We start from the raw sequence: 26,024 nt of genomic DNA, 5'->3' as shown, positions 1-26,024 counted from the left end.
GGTAAACTTATGTATACATTTATACAATGAATATACAAGGATTATCCAATGTATAGTTGAGATAATTGAAAAATATATGAACTAAAATACATTGTGCAAAAAAAAAGCACATTTCAAAGCTGTATTTGGCCCTATGCAAAAAGATGAATGCTGTAGTAAATAAGCAGCAATCTGGTACATAAAGAAAAGTTCAAGTACAAACTTCATTCGCCTTCATATAAGGCAGGAAATAAAGAAATTTACTTCATCAGACATTGAATTTAGAATACAATGAGGGTTTAAAAAGGGGGGTTTCAAATGAAGGCTGGCATGGGATATCATCTGTGTTGGAGCAACCACTTGGCACAATGTTGAGTGTTGGTAAATGGGTTCCTCTCTTAGTCAACAGGCGGAGCTGGTGGTCCCCTCCCACCTCTCTGCATCACAACAACAAACATTCCTTCACTCTTAATCCAGGGTTAGTTGGTATCAAAAGTCATTCATGAAACGAAATTAAAAGCACAACAATGAAACTTACATTGTAGGGTTCTGTGGGTTTTTCAGGTGAAGATGAACCCCTGAGAGTAGTCGGGCGAAGCAGAAAAAGGATTACAGCTAGTATCATCCATCCCATCAGAATAATGGGGATCGTCAGCTCTCCTCCACCAGTGGATCCTTCACTTGGTCCAGGCACTAAAAAGAAAGACTATGCTGCTGTTCTTGTGCTATTGTACACTCCAACATTGAAATATACCAGATTAAAATATCATACGCACATTCCATGGGACACTCTGTGTCTGTGCAGTAGGACTGAGTGTGTCTGAGCTGGAAGAGAAAGGGTAAGGGTGAACTTTAGGGGCACAAAATATATTTTCTTGAAGCAAAAAAAAAAATAACATTAACTACCATGGAAATCTTTATACTAATTTAAAATAAAGGTGAATTCCTTAGGATTCCCATGCATGTCATTAGCAATTCTTTCTCTTGTAAATCATATTTAACATTAGCGTGAATACAAGTGATTTAATTGAATGTTACATATTGTTCAGAAAAACTGTTATTTTTCTTTAGCATGATTTGTCTAAAGGCATATAAGACAGAATATATATTTTATTATTTTGATACTAACAAAGTCAAAGACTCTTTATATATTATTATTTGGACAACACCCTTCAACAAGGAACACAAATAGCCTCAGAGCGTCTCTTTGCTAACGTCAAATGCATCCTGCAATACAAGTTACACCTGTACAGGCTGTAGAAGTGAGACGGAAATTCCCATAACACGTTTAATTATATGTTCAAAGCAGTTGATATTCAAGTAAGGTTGGAAAAGTATCACACATAGCATAGGTGTCAAATTAAATTTTGCCTCATGAAAAAAAAGAGTCGACGTGTTTGCAGGCCATACAAAATAATTCCATTATACAAATTTGCCACCTACACTGTAGTATATTTGTAAGTATATTTTTCTTTCAACTAATTTTTACATGTTTTTTTTTAATATTTTTATTTAAACACAAAGCAGGAACCAGGATGTTGTCTCAATATAAACTGGCACTGTCCTACCCTCTTTCCCTTCGAAATAAAATATTTACTTACAGCAAAAACTATTTCATCTTGCTTAATTTATACAATGGAAATACTTTTTTTTGGTTTATTAAACCCCACCCTATCTTTTTGCTAAACCAAAATGATAAACCAAGATAAAATACTTACTAGATTAATGAGACGTCTCATTGCATGCTCATGGCTGCAGATGCATTCACAAGGGTCAAAGCCCCCTTCTGCCATGTCTTTTGAGGTGAAGTTACCTATGTGGAAAGCAGTAAAATTCGAAGATGTAAGAACTCCAGCAAAAAAAACAACACACTCTTAATGTTCTCACAGGCAAAAAAAAAGCACAGAGGGAGGAGACTCCTCAGTGAGAGACGTCAGCAGACTGTACAATCATCTGTAAAATAAAAACTGACTGGCTGAGACAATAGCGTGATCCGTCAAGTCCCAAAATTACTTGTACTTTATTTGGGATTGATCACAGGCACTATAAGAGGGGGGCAGATATGAGCAGAGTAGTAATGACATAAAAATTAAGCTTGTGAACAATAACCCATTAAAAAAATAAACCAAATAATTACTTTAGATTTAATATAATAAAACAGTGCATTGTCAAAGGTGATGTACTTTGATCAGTCAATACAGGGATGAAATATTACCCATATATTTAAGAACATGGGGTCCTCATAATAAAGCCTCGAAAATCGAATATTTTTGTGAATACATTTTGATTCAAGCCTTGGGTAGGCGTCAACCGACTTTTTTCTTTCCATTCTCGTTTATTATAACGGACAAACAAACACACAACGTATTTCAAGGATTGTTTTTCCAATGTTGAAGTTGAGAGAGTTGGTGTTTCGATGTTAGTATTTTTTTCAAAGTGACATACATGTACGTCACATCCAAACCAGGCAATATGGCAAATCGACAATCCTGTGTTACACAAACAGAAAAAAAATACAGGATGAACAATATCAGTACCGGTGAAGTCTAAGATCATTTCAACACCATTATCTGAATAGTTTCAATGTAAGCATAAAATGTCTTTAATTCCAGACAAACTAGCATCTTGGTAGCCTAGCCAAATGAAGCAAACAGCTGGGCAATTCTTTGCAAAAAGTCGTCGGTGAGGGGAAAAAAAGAAAAAATACAAAGAAATGTAAAAAAACATCGGGAATGGACCCAAGTAAAAAAGAACATTGATTTGATAAACGTGTTTACAAACATATGCAGGGAAGAACAAAAGTGTAGTGCAACTTACTCTGGGTTTTGAAGAGCGGAGTCTGTTCAGAGATGAGCGTTATAGTTGCCAATATCGCTCAAAAAAGGCACACAGAAGACATTAAAGCTGTTATGTCGCATAACATAATTTTTTTGGCGTTGCACGTGAGCAGTATTTCATACCTGTCAACTGGTACGTTCTCGCCGTAATTGGTACAACTGAAAGCCCATTTTTATATTGGTACGCTGTACACATGAAAATGGTACGCTAAACGGTGATTTTGAGAAAAAAAAATAAATTAAGGCACTTTCTAGCCATTTTTCACCATCCGCCATTGTTTCTTCCCGGAAACGCATGTCTGCCAAGTGATATATGTACCGGCGCCTCTGATTGGCTAAAAAAAAAAGATCATGATAAACATTTCGTTTTGTAACACTTTCACCATGTGATTTCCGTTTCCTGTTCCCTTGTTTATGTTTACTTTCATTTGATCAGCTGTTTCTGGTCTGTTTACAAGTCAAGAATACACTCTTACAAAAAAGTAAAGTGGTAAGATTTTCCATGTATTTATACATATATGTAAGGGCGAAAACAAAATTTGGTAAGATCACAAATGGTTCGAGGTTGACAGGTATGGTATTTTTTGACGACTTACATCTGGGAAAGCAAGGAGACAGGAGGCGAGAGGAGGGACCATTTCGAGGAAGAAGCATCTCATTGGTCAATGTCCTTCACGTCAGTTATACCACGATTCGCGTTACAGAGAAAAGTAAACAAACACTGATTAGGATGCACACATGTATACGCATCTGATTTATATCTATATATATTTCTCACATTTTATTAAATTAATTATTAAAAATGTGATGTTTCCTTTCAGGAAATCATTTTTTTACAGTACCCATACCACATTTTTTATTGCAAGTCCAAGCAAAATAATAATAATAATAATTAAAAAAAAAAGATTCAGCCATGTAATGGATCACATCTTAGAAAAAGTAGCAAGACCACCAACCCCACCCAAGAGAATATTGATGAGGAAGCCATGAGTCACTGGAGGATTTTTACCAGGGAATTTAATAAGCAACAGTCATACCGGATTCAAATTCCTGTAAAATGTCCATAATTTTTTTTGTTTTCTTAAAAATGTCTCCACAAAAAAGGTAACATGAAACAAAAAAAAGAAGAAGAAAATATAACAAGTTTAAGACCTACATACAATGAGCTCCAAATTATAACTACAGAGTGTTTAAAAACCTTCTAGGATGCCATGATAGTCCATGTGCTGGTAAAATGTAGATCTGTGTAACGAACTTGAGAAAAGGTCCATAATTGTCCAGGAGGAAGTAAGCAAAAGGAACATTTACAATGGCATGGTAGGCTGTGAGGAATTGTGCCCTTTTAACTCCAGTTGTGGCTCCACACTTTACCTTGAACCAAACAAGCACAGTAGAAAAGCAAGCAGCTAATTAGTCAGATGCTGCATATTATAGCATAAAAATCATTACTTAAGCAGTTACATTGTTTGGAAAAAAAGTCCTCTTGGTCCTTTATGGAATTGTTTTGACACCCCTGCTCTTCGTGGTGCTCCAGATTTCCATTCGAGCAGGGGTCTCCAAACTATTCAATTCCATTCTATGATTTGCCAATGAAAATGACTTTACCTCTGTAGGGCAATCTGTCGATTTGTTCCCTCGTCATTCTGCTGCTTTGACATCTTGGTGGAGTCTGATGGATTTGATTTGGGGTCTGCTGCTCTTTTCCTGCCTCTTCCAGACCCACCACCCGTCGATGCAGTCTCTTTGCTTGCCACCGCGGGAGATGCGTCTGTGGCTATTTTGGGGGGGCGGCCACGTCGTTTTGCAGGCGGTGTTTCCGTTCCAGCGTCCGCAGTCACGTTTTTACTCGTTTCAAGCTATGACAGGTGGGAAAAGGATAACTGTCTCAATACGGATTGCAAACTTTTCATGTTGGCGTTAACTTTGCATACCTTCTTTACTTCTACCTTCTTCACTTCTACCTTCTTGATGACCGGGTTCTCATTATTTTCTTGCGTTTGGCTCTCTGTGGCTGTATTACTTTTACTGCAAGGGTAAAATTGCACAAATGAAGAAAAAAATCATTGGGTATAAGAAGTGCCTCTTCATCTGCAAAAACTCTCAGATGTAGTGTGGCCTACGATATGTAACTGGAGCAGCAGAGTGCGTACCTGTTGTTGTTGACAGTGGAAGAGCTGTTGGTGCTGGTATTACTTGTATCGGAGACTACATTTGTTTTGAAGATCTTCCTGCCTGGTACTGTCAGAGTTTTGTTGACAGTAACCAACACTGGAGCTGGTTTGGGCTGCAGAAAACAGGTTTTGGTTATGGTTACCAGTCCTATAGAGTTTCCACAGAGACTTAAAGATGGACTCTGCTCTACGATACACCGCTTGCCTCTATGCTTTTCGTTGATGTTCATAGAGCACCTGCCTCTTATTATATATACTGTATTGTGGGTGCCCGTTTTGCCATCCGTAATATACAAAGGCTAAATAACATAAAACACATACACAGCTAAAGGCAGGTTCTAACCTGTAGGCATAGCTTGATGGCAATTCAATGAGGAAACTAAAGCTGTGCTCAAGAGCCACAGAAAGCACATAGTCTTAAAACATAGTGTGTGTGTGTTAATGTTTACCTTTCCTGTGAGCAGCATTTGTCGCATGTCTGCTGCCAAGTATTCTTTGTCATTTTTAAAGTCCTGACGGGAGATAGATAAGGAGAAAAATGTTAAAAATGAGTGTCGATGATTTACCTTCCGCATTCGTGAGTCAAAAATAAAATACAATGTACTGCAATGATTACTAGAATAGGAAAAGTATTTACAGTCTTCCCTCGATTATCGCGACTTCACTTATTGCATATTCACTTTTTTGCAATAATTTTCTGCTATTAATTTAAAAAATATATTTTTTAAAGTTCATAAAAATGTGAAAATGCATGCTGAAATTTGTAAACGGAAGCCACTCTTGCTACTAGGACTCAGCACTGAAGGGGGAGTAGAAAAAAAAGGTGGTAATTGGGGTGACCCGACTTTGCAATTTCTCGATTCTCGTAGCCATGTCTTCTACATTAACCGTGATATTTGAGGGATTACTGTAACAGTTACTAAAGTGCTGTCTCAACAAATTCACAATGTTCAAATAATTTGAAATATATCATGTATTGCCTTGTCGAGTGCTAGGAAGAATTTGGGGCATATAAAGGGCTCGTTTGGACAATCCAGGTGACATGCGGTGCTCTTGCTCGCGATGACGAAGAGAGCGACGTCACACACGATATACAGCTTCTGAAAATGAAAACATATCATGAGAAAAGACAACAAGATAATGTCTTTAAGGGTACATTGCAAGTTGGTCTATTGACATTTATTGCTTACCTCATTGGCTTTTATATCTTCAGGACACTGTGCATCTTTGGTCCGTTTGATGCTCTCTACCATCTTCCTTAGGAAGGCGTGACTATTATTCTCATTCTTGGTCATCAGCACCTCAAGCATGAACCATAGACACCTAAGTGCAACAAACAAAAACTTTACTGGAGAAGCAGTCACTTGTAAACACAGTATAAAAAAAGTCACAGCCAAACACTCACTCTTTAATATCTTTGAGCTGGTCATACTCTTGCGGTTTTGTAAAATCAGGGTCATGAGCCAGCAAGTGGATCATGAAAGGAACAACATACTCTGGAAGGAAGGAAATCATTTTTTCTGTGAAAATGAAGCGAAAGATTATTGATCACGGTAAGCTTTCAGAAGATTTTATCGACATGTAACCAGATTTACCCTGAGTGAGCGAGTTCTGCTTGATGTACTCTCTGCGCACTGAGATGTTCTTGAGGAGGCACTGTCGGGCATGAGCACGGCGCTCTTTCACTGGGTCCTTGGCACACAGGGCAAAAACAGCCAGGTACTCCAATGGCAGGGACAGTTTAGCGAGAGCCAAGTGCAACTTCTGAGCAAAAATCTGCCGCACCTGGTAGCACTCATCCTGAATACAGAGCAAGATTTGGATAAAAAATAATGCTTTTTTGGTGTGTCTGTGTGTGTGTCAATTGTGCAAATCCCATACTACAAATATGCAGGGGTCTACTATATTGCAAACGTTCCCAGAAATGACAAGTGAGCCTCACATTGATAACAAGGCCACACAGCTGGAACTGTTCAGGTGTGATTATTTCATGGTAACATGGCTCCTGGGCCAGCTTCATAATGGCGCCACCTGCAGCCAGCCTGAGTCGAGACATGTCTGATTTACTGCAAGGAGAAAGAAATAACACAAAAAAACATTAGAAATTACTCCAGATAAATAGAAGATTGGATTAGTCATCATTCAAATTTAGTCCTAAGTCATGATCATTTCTTGACAATGAGTGCTTTGGTGCTTGGTGTTACCTGATTTTTTTTTGCTCTGTAAGATCTCCCTCGCTAACCAGCATGGCAGACAGTAAACGTAATGTGGAATTTGCTGACTTGGATAGGTTGTTCTTCATTCCTAGTAACCAACGTACCAACAGCTTGATGGCCTGGACCTGAAGATCAATCAGATAAACACTCAATCAAATGAATACTTGGGCACATGCCTTACATTATTTAATGTACCTTTGTTTTGGCACAGGACATTGATATTTAACTCAACTGACATTTGCCCTTCAGAAAATTGCACTGCCTTTTTTGACAGGTTAGCTCTTTTAGCAGACCAGTCCTATGGAAATTTACCTCTTCCTCTAACTTTTGTTGTGCCACAGACCACATTCTCATTAGGCTGTTTGTACAATTGAAATGTAGCAAGATTTAGATGCCGGCAAAGTCTGCCAACTCAGCAGTGGAGGCTCTGCTGACTGTGGTTGCGAGCCAAGTCAACTTTAATGAGCCATCACCACAATGATTCTATGGAGCCAGCACTAATGCCCTGCGATTGTCAACTTCAACATAAAATACCAACAAGGAATCCATGATGGTGATACATCATCACCATTATTGGCAGTGAAAGATCTGCTTTCTCTACCATACCTATAAATACTATATGTCTCGTCACCGTCAGTAGCAGCTAATGGGTCAACAAATGTTTTTTTGGGTGGTTATTGCAGCAACATGAAATTACAATCCATTTGTTTCTCATGTAGAACAAATGTTTGAGATTCAATTATACAACAGATCATACCTAAAAGGCAAACGTTAGCTAACAAATGATTTAAAGAAGTGCGTGTGTGTCTCCCACCTTAGCCAGGACTTCAGGTGAAACCTCTTCATCCGTTGTCCATAGTTTACCATTTTTGTTTCCCACTGACTAGAGACATAAAAAGACAATAAAAACGTGTCCTACTTTAACACTACCAGTCCTTAACACAAACACCAATTATCAATAATCAATCACCAAGTGCGAAACAAGAATGATTTTTTTGCTGACCCTGTCATTCATGAGCAAGTCTTTGACGATGAAGTTAGCCACAATGGATTTCATGGGTGAGGCAAACTGGTCTGGTGCCAACATGGAGATGTGGCCCAGTGACACAAGAGGTGTGATGAGCTGCTCAGGAACGTCTGCATTCAGGCTTCGTGACAGAGGCTGTAGGTAAACGGGGCATATATGAGTACATAAGTTGTTTTTTTGTGTTAAATGAATATGAAATGATTAAAGTTGGGTTTATTTCAGACACTCTACCTCAAAAATTTGAGCTAGCTGTACTTCTTTGTTGTTGAAGATGGCATGGATACAGTGCACAGCCTGCTTGGCTTGGTGAGGTGTCCCCCTCTTGGCTTTCTGATGTAGAATGGGAATTAGAGTCCTGATGGATACATAAGATCAATTATGAGTAAGGATAACTTTGAGCATTATACATGATTCTAATGTCAAGCATCACGTACGATCTTATCTGCGGTAGTTCCGTTTCAATTTTTTGCCCAGTATTTCTGAATATCTGTATCGCTGCCTCAGCCACCTTTTCATCTTCCATTTTTAGACACTGGAGAAGAGACTCATAGGTCTCGGATGAGTGGAATGCTGTGGGGTGTGTGAATGACAGAACCTAAACAGCACGATATAAGTGGTTAGTTAGTAGTTAGTAAGAGTGTCTTTGAATAAAGATCATTTGGAAAAAAAATGTAAATGATCATAATGACAGATGGATGATCAATATTCAATACATCAAATGGACACATAAAAAAAATTAAATAGAAGGACTCTTCTGGTATAATGCACCTTTAGTAGTTCCAAGCCTGAGCGGATGGCCGTGTCAGGCGTAACGCCTTCCTCATCATCATCTGCTGTGCCTTCAATTGACTTGTTGAGCAGTTTTACTAAAGCACTAAAAGATAAAGCCTAACAATTAATAGGTTTAAAATGACAAAAGCAAAACCTCATTTTCAATTTTAAGACTAGAAAGGAAAGTCATCTAAAGCATGAGAACAATCTATTAAGCTATGGCAACATCTATCCAATGCTGTCTTTCTATAGTCCAGAAAAGGTTCAACTTTAAATGGAGCTGATGATGCAGTTACTCTCCATAACCACACGATGTCTCAATGAATGAAAAAAAAATCAGTTGATGGTGTAACAATGTTAAACATGAGCATGAAGCCTCAATACAAGTGGTACTACTTACAGTGAGTGTACCACATCCAATTTCACAAAGAACAACAATAATTATGTTCAAATAATGGAACTTTTTATACCTTATTGCTTCAGAGTCGATGTGGACAGGGGCGATGCGTTCAAGCAGGAACTTGACCATCTCCAAAAATGGGTTAGTTGGTTGTTTGGGAAAAGTTAACTTCCGCGTAATCTCCCTCTGTAAAAGTCATTATGGACAGTTACAATCTTGTCTAGATGAAGGCTAATGTATTTATTAATAGATCAATGACAACATTGCTGGTTTGATTCATTATCTCAGCTATAAAATGTAATTATCAGGTGTTAATCCTTATGACAAGCATATAATTATGATGGAAGGATGGCAATTTCCACTGACAAAAGTCGTGATGCACATTGCATACAACTTATAAAACAGCAATGTCTGTTAATTTTATTTAATGCAGTGTTCCAAATTCACTCACTACACAGAGTTCAGCTTGTTTGCAGGAGCAAGTCGGACTAATGAGCATCTCGAGTTGGACTCTGAGCTTCTCATCTTCACCGAGGACCTGGTTGAACTTCTTCATGAAATCTTGAGCTTTCCCTGCATCTGGCAAGTTCTCTGAAAATGCAAAAAAAAGTGTTTTGATTTATTATGAACATGTTTGGTTTTAAATGAAAAAATAGAGATCATATACTGACTTGCAATGTTCATCAGCTTCCCAAACATGGCAGTATTATTAGCCTCGGACTAAAGGAGAGAGAAAAATATCGTTATGTGATGACAAAATATGACATCCATGTTGAAAACAGGGAAAGTGTCCTATGAGTCCACACACCACTGGTAGTTTATGTAGGTCAAGCAGCTCTTTGACCAGGCCCCTGAGCATATTCTGACACTTCCACATCTCATTCAAAGCCCTGTGAGAAATAAAAGAAAAGGTGAGGCAACAATGCTTGCTTACATTTGATATTCATCTCATAATATGGGCAGAAATGTAAAAATATTAGTGTTTGTTTTCATTTCTAATAGTTTTGTACATTTTTTCTGATTATTAAATCGACAGCAAAAACATGACAGAACAAAAACACTGCACAAAGGATAAGTATCTTGAAATGGGAAGTGGAAAGCACAAAGAAAAAAAGATATAAAAATGAATTATGTAGGATTACTCACTTGACAGCATTAGTGTCCAGACAGGCATACAGGTAATAGAGACACTTCATCTTTTCTTCTGTTTCAAGGCTGTGCGGGACCATGAACTGTGCAAAGATCTTCTCCACCAATAACCTGGAAAACACAGTATCAGTCAATATCATACCGAGGGGAGGGTCTATTGTTGCATTTCATTGCCAATACTCAAACCAAGATGCTAATGTGAATTTTAAAATCAATCCCTGAAACAAACTCGTCACAACTGACTGTCAAGCCATCCTAAGCAACAGTACATTATAAACTATCTTTTTTTAAAGTGATTTTGGTTGTGCTTTTTACTTGTCATCAATGCTGTTCTGGTAGTAGATGTGCAGCAACTTGTCCTTGATCCAGCTGATCATCAAGGCCGATTCCTTCCCAGCTTCGTGGTGCAGACAGTATTTTTTGTAGAGCTGAGCCAAGCCCATCATCGCCTCCTTGCGTACTCGCCACTGTCAGCAAAACCAATGAGAAAAACCTCCTCAATAAACTCTATTTAAAGTTCATGTTGAATGTGGAAGTATAATGGTAGAAGGGTGGTTCGGAAATTGCCTAGTGACATTTTATGTATACGTTACATTGCATTATCTCACCCTTTTGTCCAACGTCCGCTCTCTTACGAAGCCCAAAAGCTGATCATTGACCAAATTAAGATCCTTCTTTCCAGCATTGATGATGGTGACTATGACATCATGACGAATGGCTTCCTCAGGGTCATGGGAACGGACTTTCAAAAACTCTGAGTAAGGAGTTAGAAGAATTCATGTGTGAAGTAGATTGAATTGCAGGGAGTCACCCAAAGTAAGATAAATATAAAGTCAATATTAAAAAATGTGCACACCTGTAAGATCTTTTGCCAGATCTGGGTGATTCATGAGACAGTGGCTGGCAAACTTTACACACTCCAACCTTACCGGAACATGAATGTCATTGAACCTTGAGAGAAAACACAAGTAACTTATGAACAAAAATCAAGGAGAAAGTAGATGGCTAAATTCTAGACTGGGTATCTTTCTTCAAAAGCTCGTTATGTGTAGACAGAAATTATTATTTGACATGTGAGAGTTTTGCATTAGGAGCTTGGTCAATTTTTGTTTTCCTCTGGCATGACTTATCTGCCTACGGTTTAAGGTAACTCACCGTCCTAAGAAACACTGCCAAAGAGGTCTATTATGTGAGGCCAGCTCTGAGTCTTTGGCGCCAAACAACTTTGCTAGCAAACGTACAACAGCCAAACGCTCTTCTCCATCATTGCTCTAGATAAGGATTAAAACAACAAAGTATTAAATAAGTGATAAAGTGAAATATTCTGAATGACACTATATGCTACAACATTTATTTGAATCAAATGAATGTCGTTGTACATGATCATTGGTGTTTTGTTTTGTTTTTTAACCTTCAGTTTGAATTCCAGTTGAGGCATGACAGATGTAAGCAGCAAAGGATCGATGGCAAAGAGTTCTTGAATGAGGTCAAAGACGTGCTCGGACAGATCACTGACGGATGATTTGCCCATCACTAAAACCTGATTAAAAAACTAACAAAAATACAAAAAAAAAAATTAAATGGATATGTGAATCAAGATATAACACTCAGACAGTCGGTGTTTTAACGCAGCCACGTACATTTGCAATGCATGTTTCAATGGTCTGGACGGTTCGCTTCAAAATGGTCTTTGCAAGATCGTATGCCTGTTTGTTCAGATTCTGTCCCCAAGAAAAAAAGGTGCAAAGTGGTACAAAATTACACAGCACTGCATCAAATTTGTTGAACAAAAACGACCAAATATTCATAATTTCACTCTAACAGTTCTCACTTTATGTGCAGCAATGAGGTTAATGAGGATGCTATCCAACAGTTCCTGTGTGACTCCGTCTCCCTCCAGGATGATGGAACACATCAGGTCCATCATATGAAGTTGCACTTTTTGATTGTGACTGTTACTAAAGGGAGACAAGGTTTTTGAAACGACTCAGTTGCAAAATACAGTACAGTAAAATAAGTACAGTGAAGACCGAGTGGCAAATAATAGGAACAAAGTTAGGTCCTTATGAATTTGGCATGTCTGCAATAAGCTCTGGCCAGGTATATCAATACATAATTGCTGACCTTTGTAAACAAAGATAGATCATGGAAGGTTAACTCCTTGAAAATTAGCTCTTAGAGGAAAAAAAATTGAACCCCCCCCCTCCCCACGTGTGATAGCTTTCCACAAATGTGGTAAGTTAGAAGTGAAATCAATGGATTGCAGTCATGTGCTTCTCATTGGTTAAAATGTCAGTGGAACAAAAAGCTGCACCCGCAGCGGGCCCCCAGGACCGCTTCGCCCACCCCTGAATTCTAACCCTAACAACAAAGGAGATTACGGGAGGTTGGCTCATTGAAAAGTAGAGTAGATCATGGAGCAAAAAAAAAACAAAAAAGTGAGCGCCCCTGTGCTAGAATTACACTCACAGTAAACATTTGCCTAAAAAGTCAAATTCAAAGAATTACCACTATTTAGTAACAGGGATGTGTATTTGTTATCTCATTTACCTTTGCCCTCCTGCCCAAAAAAGTCATCATTATTTCTCTAATTATATCATCTAGCCTGCAAATTTGATCAAATAAAGTAGTCTGTTATCAAGTTATTGCAAAATAGCTCTTTGATCTCAGACTTTTCACCTTAGGACCTCAATATTTAACCACCTCTTGTGTTTCAAGTTACAACATCCTACAAGTTTGATAATAAAACGGATATTCATTCTCGACTTATCTTGAAGACAAAACAATGGACATAAAGATACGGGACTGAATACATAACTTCTTACTGGCGCATGTGATTAGGAGCTCATAACATGTTTAAAGCGAAATTAATTGAGAGTTCTTACTTGATCACAGAGAAGAGGGTCTTGAAAAGCTGGGTGAAGATCTCGTTACAGTCCTCGAGTTCAAAGCATATGTTATATGATTTAACCCATGCCAGATTCTACATGAACAGACAACAAATTCATTAAACCTTGAATGAAACATTGGTTATTTTGGCCAATTTTGGATAATAATAATGGTTCTCAGCATCACCTCTAGAAGATAAAAGTATCTGTTAAACTGAGGGCTCTTAGTATCTTCCAGTCCCTTCAGCTGTCTTGTGATGAAAAGGAAGATGTCCTGCAGACCGAAACAACCAATTACAAATTGCTAAGTATTGATCAATTATGTTGATTTTACTACTCAATATTATAACCGACATGAAAGGTCAGCTCCTTGCCTTGAGTTTGTCATGAGAGGTGTAGGGGGCTTCAGGGGCATAGATCCTGAAGATGTCAGCCAGACAGCAGGCCACAAGCAGTCGAACATCTTTATTTGGGTTTCTTAGGAAAAATTCTGAGGCAAGGTGGAGTGCTAGGCCAAGGTATTGCTGCTTCTCTTCTTCTGAATCCTGATCCATGTCCATGTATGTTTTTACCACCATCTGTGCAGCATAGCAACAGCAGAGCCACTTTACTAATTATTTTTAGTGTTTTGTATACAAATGAAAAAATAATGACATATAGAAAATGATGTACAGATTATTTGCATTTCACATACCAAAACTGTAGGATAATTTGTAGGGTTTATAAATCCTTACACAGTAGGGTTGTAGATGAGATAAGGCCTATCTTGGATAATTTTATGTGAGAGGGAAAATAAATCACCCTGTACTGGTGTTTAGTCACACAGTTTATTACTTGATACTACACAATGGAAGAAACATCCAGTGACCTAATACCAGTAATATGCAGGTTCAGTGTTGGGGGAAATGAGACATTTATGACCACCCTTTGTAAAAACATTACTGCACTAGAGATCTGTAGTGTGGCTCTCATAGGACTTGGATGGAAGATCTAGCATCTAGCTGGTCAAATTATAAGAGGGATTTGACATGGTACAATGGGGTAAAGTTCTCAGAAGTACAGTAAGAGCAATCGCATCTGCGTACCTTCAAGCGCTTGACCACCTCATCGTTGCTGATCTTGTCGGTTATCTCTTTGACTCCCGGAGGATAGATAATCTTCCCGTCACCCGCCGGTTTCTGCTGCTGCGGGAACTCCATACTTGTAGATGTCAAATCCAAGCAGTCTTCTACTGGCCTCTATGGGCCGAAAAACAAAAGTTCAACACTACCTGCCTCCACACTTGCAAAAAAACTCATTTGGAGCACTGCTACGTCCACTAATCGTTCGATCCCAAACAAAAACTCCTCCTATGTCGACTAGTGATTCAATAGCAGAGATCTAACCAAGAGACTGAAGTTACAAGGCAAATATTCCAGCAGATAACGGCATATTATTGCTTCTATGCTAAATGCCCCAGCGGTAGACCCAACACGGGTTTTCGTAATTACATCTCAAAACATCATCAAGCTAATAGAAGTGCACAATTTAAAAAGAGGAGTCACATCCGGACAGAATGAGGCTTGACAAAAAAAACTACATTAAATTCCAAATGTGAATCGCTTGGTTTTTCCTCCTGTCACACGGACAAGCAACTTAGCTTGCGAAGAAGGTATTGAGGAAAAAGCATTGGCTAGCGGCACTGTATTTAGCGGGAAGCACGGTTAGCAGCTGCCACAGCGAGTTAGCCAACTAGCTAGCTTCTTGCTAGTGCTAGGCCGCAAACTCTTAAGGTGCCTATCACATCTCCCTCCATAGACGACTACAGGAAGTTAAAGTATACCATGGCAAAAGCGTAAAACACCCACGAGCTAGATCTCGAGGGTTCCAACAAACGCAACAACTTTGGTAAGTTTAAAAACGAAGCTTATATACTTGAAGTTCTCTTTTTGTACTTCAACACATCTGCCGCTAGTTTACATAGGAAGAGCTTCTGCTGCTATCAGTAACTTGCTTTCACGGACGAATCTGAAGCACCCAAAACGAATGGCTTACGCAAATGTTTCGAAACAGCACGAGAACAAATCCGGCGCGGTTGCAGGTATCCTTTTGCTACTATTTACCTCTTCAGTGGGCCGATTTAATTCATTAGGCTGACAGAGGTTGGGTTTAGTTTTCAGCACAAAGCTCTATCCGTTCAGTCGGTTCTGTTAGTGTGACGGCTGGGTGGAGAGCGCCCCCTTTTGTGGTACTACACTTCCAAATACCAGGCCAGGCACAGGGTAATATGCAGAAATGTCAGTGCTACTGGATCCACAAAAAACAACAACTAAAAATAAGGTGATTAGACAGTTGAGCCATTTGGTGTCTGCCATTGAATTTAATGCTTTTATTGTCATTATACAAGTATAATGATATTCAAAGCTTTCATCACAACTTGCACAAATAACAACAAACACACAGACAAATAAATAATCAATACATACGTAATAAATAAGTAATCAACACAATAAGTAGTCACAGCATGGATAAGTAGTCACAACATGGATAAGTAGAGTGGAATTTGCATTGTTCTCGCTGGGCCTGTGTGGGTTTCCTTCGGGTACTCCGGTTTCCTCCCACATTCCACAAACATGCATGGTAGGCTGATTGGACACTCTAATATTGCCTCTATGTATGGGTGAGTTTTTACTGCAACATTATTACATATTAACCTGTGAAATATCAAGTCGACAAGATGATTTTTCTTTTTGTTTATTTGTTTTTGTATTTGCAAATTACAAATAATAAATCTGTTTTTTAATACACTTTCACATTCAAAACCTCTGGCTTTTTACTTGAGTACCTGGCATGGTAACAAATTCCAGGGTCTTCCAAAAGTTATATCTTGAAATTTATTTTAATACATCGGAAATAACTTTTACTTTGAAATCAACGTTACGGCTTCCGATGTCGGCCATTTATGCTAGATGACTCCAACTGTCGTGTTTGTATCTGCTTGATATATCTGTGCGATGGATCTATATTATTATGGACTTATTTTTTTTAACACATCATTTCTTCTGCCACGAATGTTTTCTCAAAATTGATAATTTTCAACTGCTACGTAGTTATCCCCACGTAGTTTGCTAAGGAAAACTAGTCAAGGACTTATTTTAAAAGTGTCAACATGCCTCGGAAAAAGAAAAGCGAACAGAGCCCGAACAGAATCCCCGGTGGGGCGATCTCGGGGGATAACCTCGGTCGTGGACCACTTCAGGGTTACAATGTCGCTTTGATGCCCAACCTTTCATCCAAGAAAACAGACCCCGACAGGGAAAAAATCATGCAAAATATGCGAGAGATATTCTCCCTCTTGGACCCTGAAGTTATACTCATGGTGCTGTCTGAATTTGATTTTAAAGGTAAAAACCAAATCGTTTCTGTGAATAGAGTAATTGCCAGGAGTTTATTTTAAGTAGGTACATTTAAAGAGCAAACGAGGTTTCTTTCGATTAGTGTTCGATAAAGAAAAAGGCACAATTTTGCCAATGTCGATTTGAGTGCATTGAGAGCAGAAGGCGCTATATAAGTTTAACTTGCTCCATTTAATATACCGTTTGTGTTTCAATGAAGATTTTCAGGCCATCGAATTTCCTCTGGTTCCTCAAAAAAGATCATGCACTAATATTTAGTTGAACTGCAGCAGCATTCACTATGGAATGGTTTCGATTAGGATCTGCAATCTGCAATGTCAAAAGATGTATTTCCTGCATACCTGTCAACCTCAGCCAACTGCTCCCCTTATTAATAATTGCAATTCCCATTATTAAGTGATAATAAACCGTTAAAAGTCTAAAATGTTCCGCCAAGTGGAAGGGGTGCCCAATCAGCCTTTTCTATGTATGAAATTCAAAATTCAAGACGATCCGAATTAGAGCCCAAATTGGTAAAACGAGATCAGTTTTACATAACAAACATACTTAAAACAAATCCCATACAAAAGTTGTTATATGGCGTAAACAATTTGAAATGATCAAAACAAGGTATAAAATATGGGGAAAACATATAAGTTGACATGTATGTTTCCATTCCATGTTGCATTTAGTTTTAATCAAAATATTGCTTTGACAATGGTGGAGTCAGGCCGCTGCAGTTTTCTCCCGGACATCCCAAAGGCAAATCTGTAAAAGTGTGTGACTTTCCTTGTTGGCTTTTCAGTGATGTGTTAGCATATATTAATTTATCAATGAAAGCTTTAGTTATGTATCACTTTTCATGTCTAGAAAATGCTGGACAAAGTCATTTACATAAACAGTTTCCAAAAGGAAAATCAAGCCACATATTCATACATATGTTTTCAATTGCTTTATATTCGCATGCAGACATTGTGGGGAAACAATAGTGTAAAATATAATCAAGTCAAATGAAGAAGGGATTTGTCCCTTTGAAATCTAATTTTGTTTTATGATTCATAGTTTTAGTTGGTAGTTGGGAGTGTCAGATCTGGGTAATTACAAAACAAGTCTGGTAAGAATGGGTGTGTGTGGGTGTACAACCTGTAAATGATAGACATTTTTAAACATTAAGTTGGTTGACTTTGAAAAAGTGCCAAGGAATTAGACAAAGTCTATTGCTCAAGATAAATAAAAATGGAAGACAGGTAGTGCTGACTTCCTTTGGTGTTTGGAGGATATAAGGTGTTGACACATTACAAGTATTGTTATTTCTTTGGGAAAAAAAACATATTTTGGAACACAACTATGACTTGATATTAGGTTTTTTTACTGTCATTCCAATTCCTATGTCTGTCTTTAATAGTAATAATTTAAATGGTAAATTTAAGTCATAAACACAATGAACTAACTAATTATCTGTGTTGCAGTTGAAAACGCCATGGATTCCTTGTCGGAACTCTCAATTGCTGCTGAACGTGCAGCTTCTGTCCCGTCTTCAGTGTCCGGCTTTGAGAGCACAGCTGCAGCCCTGCTAGGTCCTCAACATGTTTCTCAGTCTGCTCAAGACTCTAACTCTTTGGAAATGTCAGAACAGCTCTCATCTCCATTGTCTACCAGCGTTGTGACTGAAGACTTGGACTTTCAACTTGATCAGGGTTTACAGAACCTCTCTGCACAGAAGGGAGATTTTCCCAAAAGCCAGCATTTATCAGCTGGTATGGCACCAAACTTTTTTCCTCCACAACAGTTTCTAGACCAGGGCTACCCTGAGCTTAGGCAAGGCTCTGCTGGGCGGCCAGGTCTTGAAGGAGCCTTGTGGCATTCTGGAGATCCCTCTTCATTTGACCTGCTCAAGACTTTAGACAGTGGCAGCGAGGACAATAAATTGCTTACGGATCTGAAACATCAGATGACACAAGAGCATCCTTATCGTCCCAAACCGCCATTGGATCTCGGCGCTTCAGGGCGTCCCTCTGCCTTTCAGATGTATAAAAAGAACGAACCAACGCAAATCCATTTAGAACAGACTGGGGTCATGCCCTTTGAAAATATGCCCGGACGAATTGGCTCTCAGGCGAACACGGCATCATGGAATCTTCGTTCACATGCCATCGCTCCTCATTTACATGGAAAGCAAGGACCATGCTTTATCACCCCTATTGCACCTTCACATCCACTAGTTCCACATCCATCCCCCTGGGGAGGGCATGGACATGTTTGTCAAGCACCTCTTAGATATCCTGCAATGATTCCCAAGTCCTGGGCTGTGGCTGCTCATAATCCTGGTGGAATTGCGACTGCTCGAACTAGCTGGCTTCATTTGGAAGGAAAGGTTCTCGTGTTGCTTCGTGGGCCACCTGGATGTGGGAAGTCCACTTTGGCTCGGTATGAAATTAAGAATATCACTAACAGTAGTAGACATTTGTATTAGACGGCCACCAGATTTCATTTTATAGTGGTTGGTTGCTATGCTCAAGTGATTTCTTATTTGAAAGAGAAGCCCAGATAGCCTGATTGAATTTGCTTTGAATTTCTGAGACATATAGGTTATGTTGTATTGAAAAATGTGTTCTTTGTTAATGGTCTTGAGGAATATTCCCACCATGTCTATTCATTTCTGCAGATCTTTTCTTCAACATAACCCAAATGGGGTTGCTCTGAGCACTGATGACTACTTCACTCATCAAGGACACTATCATTTTGATCCTGCTTCTCTGGGGGAAGCTCACGAATGGAACCACAAGCAAGGTAGGTAAATGCAATTGTAATTACGAGACATGCCTCAAGTACTCTATCTGTCATTGTACCCCCCACCCAATAGCAAAAGAAGCTTTTGAGAGAGGTGTCTACCCCATCATAATTGACAATACAAACATGCAGGGCTGGGAAATGAAGCCCTATGTAGCCCAGGTCAGCTCACTGCTTTCAACCTCTTTAGTAAAATGATGATTTCTTGTTGCCATCAATATTGTATTTTTTTCCCATTCAAAGGCATTGAAACATAACTACAAAGTGCTTTTTCGTGAAACAGACACTTGGTGGAAGAATAAGCCTAGAGAGCTAAAGAGGTGAGCAAAAATAGGAATTATGTCAAAATAGAAATGTTCCTTAAATATTGCCAAAATATTACAGGTCAAAACAAATATGTACTATAACATTTTTTGGGGCCTGTGTACCTGTGCAGACGTAGCAAACATGGTCTTTCTGTGGAAACGATTCGGCGCATGCTTGATAACTACGAACGCTTTGTAACAGTTAAGTCCATCATGGGGGCACACATGCCTGAGTGGAAACAGCACCTTCAAATGGAGAATAGAGGGATACAGTAAGTCTCAATTGGAAAACCAGCGTCACAATTTTCTGTACCATATCACAGATTGTCCTTTTTTTACAGCTGATCATATTAATAGTCTTGCCAAAAATGTCTCATCTCATTTCATTTTCTGAACCGCGTTATCCCAATTAGGATTGGAAGTCAATGTAGAGATCATATTCTTATCTTCTGCTCCATAGGTCTGTGACTCCTGAAGCAAAATGTCCTGACCTTGTCAGTGAACCTGCAGTGATGGACCAACTTAAGCATTGCCAACCTCATCTCTTTTCTTCTCTTCCTGATGTGTCATCTCTTGTTTATCCTAATGAGGCACACAAGTTGGAATATGATGACTGCAAATCAAGAAATTTGCTTGATTTCCAGTCAACACAACAAAATACCACAGAACACACCAACATGGATGATGATAGTGAGTTGGAGGCTTCAGGCCAAACTGGTGGACAGATTGGGGTACCTGATTGTATTGTTGAATTAGTGATGAATGAAGACCACCTGAGCAATAAAGTCCCTGTGGCGTTCTCTGAATCTATCAAACAAAGGGTACCAAGAGAAAAAACAGCCAAAACAGATTTGGAGAAACATATAACACCGACAGAAGGCTTGTCAATTGAGACAGAACAGGTACTCGTAGAAGCGGCACCAGTGCTTGCTGGACAAGAGGCAGAGGTATCAGCAGAGCTACCTTTTGTCGGTGATTGGCCCTCTGATGGGCCCCTTGAGCAGCGGCAAGTAAGAAAAAAAGAAAGTTATAAAAACGGTGTTGAAAGTGAACTCACAGCATTGTCTAAAGAAGTCAACAATGACACAGGTAAAATGCAGTCTGGAGATAATCTTACTGAGTTCCAGAAACTTCTTGATCTCCTTCAGACTGGTGTAGTCACTTGCTATTCCGGTTCTTCTTCTTCATCACCTGTTTCTCATTGCCAAGGGCAGAATTTAGAGAATAATGACAATATTGAAGAATTCCTTAGCTGTAGGTCTAAGAGTGAGGAAGAAGAACAGAGCACAACATTAGAAAACAGTGGCAGAGGTGATTTACCAGATTGTGTTTTAGATTGGAAAACAGCTGCCCTTACCAGTGATATTTTAAATAATGAAAATAAAAAAAGTACAGCATCACTTTTAGACATTGGTTGTGAAAAACAATCAAATGCCGTTGCTGATAACCAGACAAGTGTTACATCTGAAAATGCAAAGCTGCAAGAAAGCTCTGGCATTGAGTGTGCTGCAGAGCTGGCAACCAATGAGGTGGCAGCACATCTTGATAGCAGACCATCTGTTGATATTTGCCAAGGTCCTTTTTGTGGAGAGCCTGTAGCACCAGATAGTCATGTTCTCAATGAACATTGTCCAGAAAGAAAGCAGCGTCAGGCTCGAAGATCATCGAAACAGTGCAAGCTCGCCCTCACCTTCACTCAGAACTGTCTTGCACCTTCTGGCAAATCACATGAAAGTCCCAATACCACATCGCAAATTTTTGACAATGATCAGAGTAGCATTACTACACGTACTGACTGTGACACAAGCCTCCATCCTAGATCAGGCTTGGGCACCAAGATGAATGAACCCCATCTGCAAACTGACTCAAACATCTCTACAGATAAATGTTTTCACACTCAGACGGAACCTCAGGACTTTGCCCTTCTTTGGCGTCTTAATCATCAAGATGGCTCATCAAAAAATCCAATCGTTGCATCCAGCTACTCCAGTGACATCGCAATCCTATGTGGTGTGTCCTCACGATTTGTGCCAGAGGTTGCAGCTGCAGTTTCTGCTGCGGTTGCAGTTAACCCATCTACTCAAAATACAGTCCCATATCGTGTGGTACATGAGAAGAGCACACAGGTGGAGGATAATGAATTGGGAGCAGCTCGAAGTCGTCTTGAGAGTCTGAACATACTCAGTCGCCATTTTAAATTAATTGGTTTGGATACATTAGAGGACTTGTATGACAAATGCCACCAAGACTTGGAATGGACAACCAACCTCTTATTAGACTCTGGAGAAAGGTTCTATAGAGATGAAGATGTAATAGAGGAAATGCTAGAGGAGCAAAATGTAACAGTTGAGCAGAGCAATATAATTTTAGCAACAGCCTTGGACACCAAGTTGGGAGATGAAATTCCTGATGTAGGACAGACTACCGTTGGCAAAGAGCTTCAACAATGTCCAATGTCCTCCGATAATGAGCCACTATGTTTTGGAGCTGAGGCATCTCCTATTGAAACAAGAAGGGAGCCAGATACAAATTCATACATCGTCTCAACTAGTCTTAGCATGTCTACTTTGGAAAAACCTGGTGACATTGAACAAAATGTAATAATCGAGGACTCAAGTTCTACAACTCCAGAGGAGATTGCAAGTTTGGAAGAGATCCACCGACTGTTGGAGGCTGAGCTGGAAGAGCTGGAGAGAGAACAAAAGCAAAAGGATCATAGGACTACTGGAAAGAAAAGCAGTCAAGGTGTAAACATTCAGACTGTGGAGCTAAAGCTCTCTGTTGAACTGGCCCTGCAACTGACTGAATTGTTTGGCCCTGTGGGAATCGAACCAGGTAACAAAGGCAACTACTCATTTTACGCTGATCTTTGACCTAGATTATCAATGGAAGCCAATTTTATTCATTTATGATGAGTATTTGCCCACATTTCTTAGGTACATGCTCCTCAGAAGAATATGCAGTGCAGATGGACATGAACATGGCTAAACTGCTCCACCAGAAGTGGAAAGAAACTATCCAGGTGAATCATACAAACCAGGTCAAATAACCGATGTGTTAACATTGGGGAAGAGTCTGAAGTTCTATGTTAGAGATTCACTTATAGCTAATTGGAGTCAATCCACTCGTGAGATAGATAGAGTCCAATCGATGTCCTTTACCTATTTATGTACAAACACATCTATGCGTCGTTAGTTTTTAAGAAGATGATTTTCATCCTAGCTGAGTGGATCTAAACCTGTTGTTTTTACAGGAACAGCGGAAACAAGCAACTCTCTCCTACCAGTTACTTCTGGATGGTAAGTTACGCATCTGTTACTAATGTGCCAACTTCCTTTGATAAGACCAACAATTACCAATCTCATGGTGAACTTGGTGATATGTATTTTAAGTGATATCTAACATATTTTACAACTTCATTACTGTAGCCGCAGGACCACGACATGAAGCTCAGATGGGCAAAACATCCTCACATTTTCTCAGTGGCAAAGATCCAGCCATGCCAATAATGGATCACTGGACTTACCCCCTACCATGCGTGTCTCTGCGGGACATTATGGAAGAGGAACGAGCGATGCAGGAGAATGTGTTAAAGGTAATACAATGTAAATTTACTACACTTCTCATTGATTTTCCTCGGTTGCATCTGACCCAATTTGTTTCAGGCAAGGCAAAATCGTGCAAACATGAACAGGCGTGATGGGTCCTCCATACTAAAAGAGGATCAGCTCTACTCTCGCTTCCCTTCCATTGACAGACATTTTCTTCAGGATATTTTTAGGGATCATAAGTAAGACTCTAATGTTGATTAGACTTGTATCCACCTTTGTCACTTGATTCTATTTGCATCAACTATAAAACACTAAGGAAATTCTTTACAATGGATAATTGGCTTTCTTGTTTAATACATCTTTCAGCTGCTGCCTCACCCAGACAGAGCTCTTTTTGAACTCTTTACTAGACCAGGGGCCTGTCAAGACCGTCGTAGCTCCGGAACTGCCTCAATCTGACCATCACAGAACTCCCAGTAAAGAGCGTGAAAAGGTAACTGATATTTGCAAACCAAAGCCAAATAGATGCATTGTACGAACAAATGTTTTGGAGTCCTTGGCGCTTACAGCTATCAGCAATAGAGTGAAGTACTTACTACATTCATTTGACTTTATTTTGCATGATTAAGAAACTTCTGGAATCTGACGTGACCCAATCCCAGAGGTTTCAGGACATTGAGGATCCTGAGTATAAGGACTTCAGGTGTGAAGCCACTCTGCAGAGAAGTCGGCAAATTGAGTGCTTTTCCAAAGCTGCTGCAGCTTACAAACAAGGGCACAAAGAGGTGGCTTCATTTTATGCACACCAGGTAAGAAGCCTTTTCTTTTACTTTCTTTTCCACCTTGAGAATTACATTCTGAACATCTATCTCTGTTCTACTATGGTATGGGCATGTAATGAATTATTTAAAATCTTTCATATGCTGTGTGGAATTTTTGATGAATATAGAGGCCCCATTTTACAATGATACTGACATGAATGCTTTATGATTGCTATAAATGTTGGAACCCAAAGATCTAATCAATTTTTTATTTGGAGGTACAGGCAGAAATCTCTTTGGTCTAAATTTGGACTCTTTTTGTCTTGACATTGTTGTCATGAACCAAGCGTCGTCACTACTTTCCAGTCCGTCCCTACTTTTATATATGTCGTGGGTTTTCCATTTTGCCTAGTACCAATACCACAATAACATGATTATACAAATAACCTGGATTCCACAATGCACCAAACATGTTTTTTTAAGACCTGTTTTTCAGAACATTCATTTTTACTGATTTTACAGCCCCTTTAACTTATTGTGTTCCATAGTCATATCTTGGGCCAAATATCCATAAGTACTGCTCTTATGTAAAAAACACCTTTTCCAATAGGGACACTTACACGGTCAGCAGATGCATGAGGCCAACCACCGTGCAGCTGCTCAAATCTTTGAGAGAGTCAACTCCTCGCTTCTACCTAAGAACATCTTGGACCTCCATGGGCTGCATGTGAATGAAGCCCTGGACCATTTGCGCCATATCCTTCGTGACAAAAGTGCAGGTAGGTGGAATTTAGTCTGAACATTAAAGAATAGTATGCTATCTAGTGTTAAAAGAAGGCAGAGGGTGACTATAATTACATTGTCTGGAGTACCTTTGGACTGTGCTTTTTTTTTTAAAGTGTATTCTTTTCAATTGCTTGCGCAGACTGTGTACAAGGTCTGTGTCGACCACAGCTTTGTGTCATCACAGGAAGAGGTAACCACAGCCAGGGGGGCGTGGCCCGCATTCGCCCGGCCGTTATAAAGTACCTCAACAACAATGACTACAGGTACTACAGATAGACTGTTACATACACACATACTGTAATTTTTTTGTGTTTTCACTCTCATTCTCATTTCTCTTTATCTCACAGGTATACAGAGCCAAAACTGGGCTTAGTGTTGGTCTCTTTGAAGTAGAAAAGACATTCAGAGAGAATATTCATGCCACTAAGAGAAACAATGCTAATTAATATATTTACTCAGATTATTTTGGTACGCTCTACCACCTAGTATTTTTGTGTCTTAAAACTGCCAGGAAATATTTTTATTTTATTGGTTGGAATCAACACTCCTGTCAACTACTATTACTGGTATCATTTTATAAGGGATATTTGAACATTTGCATGCTTCAGCCAGCCAATAATCTATCCAATGTTTGTACTATCTTAATTATTTTTTATGGCGTGGAACTGCTTTCTTTATATTTTTCTACATGTTTTACTGTGAATAATTCTTTCATGTTGTGAAACCCTAAATACTTGAGAAAAAATAATATTACTCATTCTGCAGTTTATTGAACATAGTACAAGAAGGCTTGTATTTTTGTATTCTGTTTATACATTCATTTTTGCAAATATAGATGTTTGTAAAAAAATTATGTTTTGTATTTTTGTTTTGTACTATCAATTCACTTGCAGTCTTAGAGGTAATGCTACATAAATAAACATGGGCATTGGCATAATGATGTTGATTGATCAGACCCTGGGCTGATCTTTGTCAAATTATAATTTATTTATATAGCCCTTGATCATAACAAATGTCTC

At 39.1% G+C, this 26,024-nt stretch overlaps 3 protein-coding genes across 5 annotated transcripts; 1 reads left to right on the top strand and 2 right to left on the bottom strand.

Moving 5' to 3' along the window:
* Positions 1 to 206: 206 nt before the first annotated feature.
* smim14 (small integral membrane protein 14) lies at positions 207 to 3,504 on the bottom strand. Its single transcript, XM_077719446.1, has 6 exons — positions 3,413 to 3,504; positions 2,797 to 2,818; positions 1,698 to 1,792; positions 756 to 804; positions 518 to 672; positions 207 to 416 (listed from the first exon to the last, which is right to left on the bottom strand). The coding sequence occupies exons 1-6, from the start codon at positions 3,473 to 3,475 to the stop codon at positions 378 to 380; spliced, it is 423 nt and encodes a 140-aa protein (XP_077575572.1). The 5' UTR covers positions 3,476 to 3,504; the 3' UTR covers positions 207 to 377.
* Positions 3,505 to 3,816: 312 nt separating this feature from the next.
* On the bottom strand, positions 3,817 to 15,654 carry pds5a (PDS5 cohesin associated factor A). 2 transcript variants are annotated; one of them, XM_077719443.1, is made up of 33 exons: positions 15,541 to 15,654; positions 14,524 to 14,676; positions 13,813 to 14,016; positions 13,626 to 13,712; positions 13,436 to 13,533; positions 12,382 to 12,508; positions 12,191 to 12,271; positions 11,962 to 12,102; positions 11,706 to 11,821; positions 11,407 to 11,501; positions 11,159 to 11,304; positions 10,866 to 11,017; positions 10,548 to 10,661; positions 10,210 to 10,291; positions 10,073 to 10,121; positions 9,853 to 9,992; positions 9,472 to 9,587; positions 8,999 to 9,104; positions 8,665 to 8,825; positions 8,462 to 8,585; positions 8,207 to 8,365; positions 8,018 to 8,086; positions 7,192 to 7,328; positions 6,930 to 7,053; positions 6,583 to 6,787; positions 6,393 to 6,507; positions 6,178 to 6,310; positions 5,968 to 6,087; positions 5,437 to 5,499; positions 4,967 to 5,100; positions 4,748 to 4,841; positions 4,422 to 4,672; positions 3,817 to 4,187 (listed from the first exon to the last, which is right to left on the bottom strand). In XM_077719443.1, exons 2-33 carry the CDS (start codon positions 14,635 to 14,637, stop codon positions 4,184 to 4,186), a joined length of 3,861 nt encoding a protein of 1,286 aa, XP_077575569.1. In that variant the 5' UTR covers positions 14,638 to 14,676; positions 15,541 to 15,654; the 3' UTR covers positions 3,817 to 4,183. The 2 variants fall into 2 exon arrangements, with proteins under 2 accessions (XP_077575569.1, XP_077575570.1); XM_077719444.1 differs by having other exon boundaries at positions 6,393 to 6,483.
* Positions 14,793 to 25,943, top strand: n4bp2 (NEDD4 binding protein 2). 2 transcript variants are annotated; one of them, XM_077719432.1, is made up of 16 exons: positions 14,793 to 15,325; positions 18,282 to 19,239; positions 19,478 to 19,602; positions 19,676 to 19,764; positions 19,846 to 19,922; positions 20,039 to 20,179; positions 20,368 to 22,742; positions 22,844 to 22,929; positions 23,161 to 23,206; positions 23,336 to 23,502; positions 23,573 to 23,697; positions 23,825 to 23,951; positions 24,088 to 24,267; positions 24,830 to 24,998; positions 25,145 to 25,268; positions 25,353 to 25,943. In XM_077719432.1, the coding sequence occupies exons 2-16, from the start codon at positions 18,293 to 18,295 to the stop codon at positions 25,396 to 25,398; spliced, it is 4,824 nt and encodes a 1,607-aa protein (XP_077575558.1). In that variant the 5' UTR covers positions 14,793 to 15,325; positions 18,282 to 18,292; the 3' UTR covers positions 25,399 to 25,943. The 2 variants fall into 2 exon arrangements, with proteins under 2 accessions (XP_077575558.1, XP_077575557.1); XM_077719431.1 differs by lacking the exon at positions 14,793 to 15,325 and adding an exon at positions 16,392 to 16,821.
* The last annotated feature ends 81 nt before the right edge of the window (positions 25,944 to 26,024 follow it).

Source organism: Stigmatopora nigra, chromosome 6 (genome assembly GCF_051989575.1).
Source record: "Stigmatopora nigra isolate UIUO_SnigA chromosome 6, RoL_Snig_1.1, whole genome shotgun sequence".
In the NCBI taxonomy this organism is placed as follows: Eukaryota; Metazoa; Chordata; class Actinopteri; order Syngnathiformes; family Syngnathidae; genus Stigmatopora; species Stigmatopora nigra.
The sequence above is the reverse complement of the archived record's forward strand: the minus strand, read 5'-3'. Positions and strand labels throughout refer to the sequence as shown.

Bases quoted from the DNA above. Each gene is read 5' to 3' on its own strand.
- n4bp2 (XM_077719431.1), top strand. From the start codon at position 16,587: ATGCCTCGGAAAAAGAAAAGCGAACAGAGCCCGAACAGAATCCCCGGT. The intron at 16,822-18,281 runs GTAAAAACCAAA...TCTGTGTTGCAG, and splicing joins GTCTGAATTTGATTTTAAAG to TTGAAAACGCCATGGATTCC. The intron at 19,765-19,845 runs GTCAGCTCACTG...TCCCATTCAAAG, and splicing joins TGAAGCCCTATGTAGCCCAG to GCATTGAAACATAACTACAA.
- pds5a (XM_077719443.1), bottom strand. From the start codon at position 14,637: ATGGAGTTCCCGCAGCAGCAGAAACCGGCGGGTGACGGGAAGATTATC. The intron at 5,500-5,967 runs GCAATACATGAT...ATCTCCCGTCAG, and splicing joins TCTTCCTAGCACTCGACAAG to GACTTTAAAAATGACAAAGA. The intron at 4,673-4,747 runs GTATGCAAAGTT...CACCTGTCATAG, and splicing joins AGAAGGTAGAAGTAAAGAAG to CTTGAAACGAGTAAAAACGT.
- smim14 (XM_077719446.1), bottom strand. From the start codon at position 3,475: ATGAGATGCTTCTTCCTCGAAATGGTCCCTCCTCTCGCCTCCTGTCTC. The intron at 1,793-2,796 runs GTAAGTTGCACT...CTTTCCACATAG, and splicing joins TCCGCTCTTCAAAACCCAGA to GTAACTTCACCTCAAAAGAC. The intron at 805-1,697 runs GTAAGTATTTTA...TTTCTCTTCCAG, and splicing joins TGAGACGTCTCATTAATCTA to CTCAGACACACTCAGTCCTA.